Consider the following 4,753-nt stretch of genomic DNA (forward strand, 5'->3'; position numbering starts at 1 on the left):
TGAAGGTGAATCTAGAGGCACACAGTGTACTTACGGGGTTGCCCCAGGCTGCAACAATCCTCCTCCAGACTCCACTAGCTGCATCTCTCACAGGACACCAGAAAATACCACGGTTCTGCTCAGTAAACTGTTATGCATGTCCACTTTCCCTCTCACTTAAATCCACTTACAAACTCAGCATCTCTTCTTTTCCTAAATTCCTTTGTAAAAGAACAAGAAGAAAAACCCAATTCATCCTCAATTGCATGGTAAAAGGTCTATGTTCAGTGATCACTGAATGGACAGACCTGGAAATCCTAGACTGGGCAACTCTTCCAGAGCTGCAGGGTTAGGTCTGGGCTGGTTTTCCTGAGCAGAATAAGGTCCTGTTTGTATTCTGCTGCTATTTGTGTTTTCTTAATCTGGGATCAAAAGGGAGGCTATACTAAGGGCAGACTTCATATTCATAGTGGGCACTGTAATAATGGTAGAATTCAAGAAACCCTAGCCAGTAATGTGGTTGTGTCCTGTACATATTCAGCACTCAAACATCCAAGGCTCATTTATTACTATTATGGCTCTTAGATAACTGAGTTACATGTTTTCAGTTCAGCAAGGAAGCCTGGTTCTCAGAAAATCATGTTTACAATTATTGAAAGCACTATAATATAATTTTTCTTAAGAAGACAACTTGAGGCATAGGAGCATCATTTTCTGTAACTCTTCTCTAGAAATTGAGGGAGGCCAAAGGTTTTCTTGTGTTCCTTCCCACACTTTTGGCATTTCAAATTGCCCCCTTGAGAAATATCAGAATGAATTTTGCCATGTCATGACTTGAGTTCTTTAAATTATCAAGTATTTGACTAACACTCTATTGTGCCTGGTGTTTTCAGACTATGTAGAATCCTATGGTCTATCTGGTGGTGCATATGACCTCAGGTGTAGCCACATCAGGAGTCTCCTTCTTCATAACACACATGCATCTGTCCTTGTATGTACAACCTTAGTTGTATAGAAGACAACAAGGAGGAAGGAAAACTTCACAATATAATTAGTCATTAACATATCAGTAAATCAGCCTGCAGCTAACTGAAGATCAGTGAGTGACACTGGTTGCATTGTCCTCATAGTCTCAATGATGGAGCCTCACACACATTTTATTACCAGTTCCACACCTATGTCTGATGTGCACATATTTTGTGAGAATGAAGGTGAGGGTGAAGGTCATCAACGTTCTTGGGTCTGTGACCCTGCCTGATTTTCTTCTTTGCTCTAAATTGAATCCCAGTGCTCTCACCATTGTAAATATTGTGACTGTCTTGAGTTTAGTACCAGACTATTTCCAGAGACTTTGGTCCTTTCAGGATCTGATACCAGTCCCCATTCAGAATCACTTCCTCCTTTTGTGATGCTCTGATCAGAGGATAGCATGTATTTATAAAAGTAAGTTCTGTCATTCAATTTCTTGCCACACAAAAACCCCTGAACAGGATATATACTCTTAGTTGTCCATAAGTACAAAAAGCTTGGCGTGGCAGCCAACACCTCTATGATGTAGAGACACTGTTATCAATTTGGAACACTGGTCACCAAGTATAGCCAGTTGGTAAGATCTGGGACCAATGGAATATTTGCCTCAAACATATGGTGTTGGCTGGTTGAGCAAAACATTTCATATCAATGTGTACAGAATTATACATATGCACACATACACACTAACACACAAACAAACACACAGAGACCCACTGAGAGACACAGTCCAACATCCCAACAAACAAAAAAGATATATATATATATATAGATAGATAGATAGATAGATGAGGGAGAGAGAGAGAGACAGAGAGAGAAGAAAAGGAGCGAGTGAGAAAGGAAGAGTGAGAGAGACAAACAATAAAAAAAAATCACAGCACATCACAATGAAAAACAAATTTGAATAAAAAATTTTTACACTTCAAGGATTATTATAGATTATATCTGTAGAGAGAATCTTTAAGTGTGATTTGGAGAGTCAGCCCAGACACAGAAGAGTACAGCCTTTTATGATTCTTTGGACAGGTTCTTACTTGACCCAGATCTCTGGGTGTTCTCCGCGCCCCCTGCTGGTCATAAGCACCCTGCAGGGAGGTTTGTGTCTGATCTCATAGTAAATTACATCAATATGAATACGGTGCAGTAATACATGGCTGTGTCCTCAGATCTCAGACTGCTCATTTCCCGGTACAGGGTGTTCTTGGCATTGTCTCTGGAGATTGTGAACCGGCCCTTCACAGCACCAGCATTTTCGATGTCACTACTATCACCACTGATATCTGCGACCCATTCCAGGCCTTTCCCTGGAGCCTGGCGGACCCAGCTCATGTAATAATCATGGAAGGTGAATCCAGAGGCTGCACAGGAGAGTTTTAAGGACCTTTCGGGCTGCACTAAGCCTCCTACAGACTCCACCAGCTGCACCTCACACTGGCCACCTGAAAACACAGAGATTGCTGATCAGAAGACTGTCACTGAACCTAATTTTTCTTTCTCATGTTGATACAACACACACAGCATCTCCTCTCTATTAATTACCACTTAACATAATGACAAGAAAAGGCCAAATAAGCCACAAGTCCATGGTTAATGGCCTGTGTTCAGTGCTCATCACTGAATGTGAGGACCTGGGGGTGTAGGGCTGTGCTCCTCTGCCAGAGCTTCAGGCTCAGGGCAGGGCTGGTTTTCATGGGCACAGAGAAGCCTTATTTGCATGTCTTCCTGCTGTAGCAAGCTCTGGAGTTGGACCCTTGGGGGAAGGCAGTGCTCAGAGCAGATATAAGCCATCAAAGACCATGATGAAAGTTACAGAAACTGACATAGTAAGGAACCCCCATGTGACCTTTTCCTTGCTAAGAATTAACCACACTTAACTAAGTTATCTTTCACGCATGTGATAAGATATTATGTTTCCACACTGTGGTATCTCCTTTATACATCTATGTAATTTAAAAGGGCCACAAACTGTTGTGTTTCTATATAGGAGCTCTGTCTTTCCCAGTCTCTGGACTAGACAAGGCTTCTCCAGAATGGGGTTCTTGGACAGGGTCATGCCAGCCTGGAGAGGTTAACAGCTTCTTCCTTGAGACAGGAGCACCTTGGAATTTTCTGAGTTTTACAAATTTATGAGACAATGCTGTGGTAAGGCAATTAGAGGTTTACAGATGAGATAACCTTTGTCAGTGCTGCTCTGCTTTTGGCCATGATGTTGACCACATCAATAGATTACAGACTGGGACAATTTATAATTGTTCTGATGAAAGGATGGATGTAGGGATGGTGAATGTCTTCACAAGTTCAACCACAATCATACACACAGGTCCACTTTTAGTTGCAGCCATACACCACACCCCCCGCCCCCCCCACAAAGTCACAGACACAGCCACAAATCCAATTACCCCCAAGTAGTCACAATTTCTAATACAATCACACATTCAAACACAAACTCACTTAAGCATACACACACGCACACAGACAGACAGACAGACAGACACACACACACACACACACACACACACCATCACACCGTCACACCCACATGTAGAATCATGCATTTGCAGGCAAAGGGATTGAATTCCTTTCTTCCTGTCTTTTGACATGGTCAATCTGGTTGGCATGAACTCACTATATAGACCAAGCTAATACTGAACCATGAGAAATTCTCTTGGTACTATCTGTCTATTGACTGGATTAAAAGTATGCACTACAATTTCTGACCATCTCCTGCACATTTTGTAAAAATTCAAAATATTTTTATAGATTAAAAGTATGCACTACAATTTCTGACCATCTCCTGCACATTTTGTAAAAATTCAAAATATTTTTAAAAAAAAAAATTCTTATCATTATTTCCTTCTCTCATCACATCCCAGGTCCTTCCTCTTTTCCAACTTTCCCAACCTCATAACAGGCAGATTTTTATGGTGATTTATGGGGTTAGCCTCATGACATTCATCTTTGAACAGACAACAAATGGTTTAAAAGTCTAATTGACAATACATTTTATCATAGAAAAAATATTATATAATGCATGTATTTGTCTTATACTTTAAAATGTTTTATTAATGTGCACAAAATATAGCACCAAAATTCAGGACTGACGATATAGCTCAGGATTAATATACCTACCTCCTAATTTGAGTACCTTAATTGTATTCTAAGCACTTCATTATGAAGCTGGGTGTGATGGTTTATCCTGCATTCCCATAACTGGGGAGGTTGTGACAAAGAACTCTCTGTGACTTGCCATCCCACCATTCTACCTGAACCTCCAAGCTCCAGGTTCAGTGTGAGACTCTCTCAACAAATAAGATAGATGTCAACTGAGGAATACTCCCAGGTTCAATTTATGATGTCCACAACCGTGTGCAAATGTACACTGTGACAATTAGTGTTTCCATTCATTCAAACATTTCCCTACCCCTGTCTTGAACTTTGTAGCTCTTTAGAAGCAAATCATGGAAGCTGTAGACATAGGCTGACTTGCTTGTTATTCTGAAAAGTGGTATCCTCCAACAAATTGCCCTGCCAATGTGGTCAACTAAATTTGTATAAAACCTGAGAAAACTTGAAAAGAAATCCTAGACACAAAAGAACAGAGTTAAGCATGGTTAGGTAGTGGCATTATCTTGAGTTGGCTCTGATTGCTCAAAGCACGCAGAGGCATGGCTCTTTTAAGAGATGTTTTCTTTAGGTTCACCACTTGTAGTCTCCGTGAAACTAAATAAGAAGGTGAACCCAAGGA

At 40.8% G+C, this 4,753-nt stretch overlaps 1 gene segment (V, D, J or C); it reads right to left on the reverse strand.

Moving 5' to 3' along the window:
• Nucleotides 1-2,127: 2,127 nt before the first annotated feature.
• On the reverse strand, nucleotides 2,128-2,623 carry LOC101994374. The segment is given in 2 exon segments: nucleotides 2,128-2,447; nucleotides 2,548-2,623. Coding segments are annotated over 2 exon segments (393 nt in total).
• Nucleotides 2,624-4,753: the final 2,130 nt, after the last annotated feature.

This window comes from Microtus ochrogaster, unplaced genomic scaffold (genome assembly GCF_000317375.1).
Source record: "Microtus ochrogaster isolate Prairie Vole_2 unplaced genomic scaffold, MicOch1.0 UNK101, whole genome shotgun sequence".
Lineage (NCBI taxonomy): Eukaryota > Metazoa > Chordata > Mammalia > Rodentia > Cricetidae > Microtus > Microtus ochrogaster.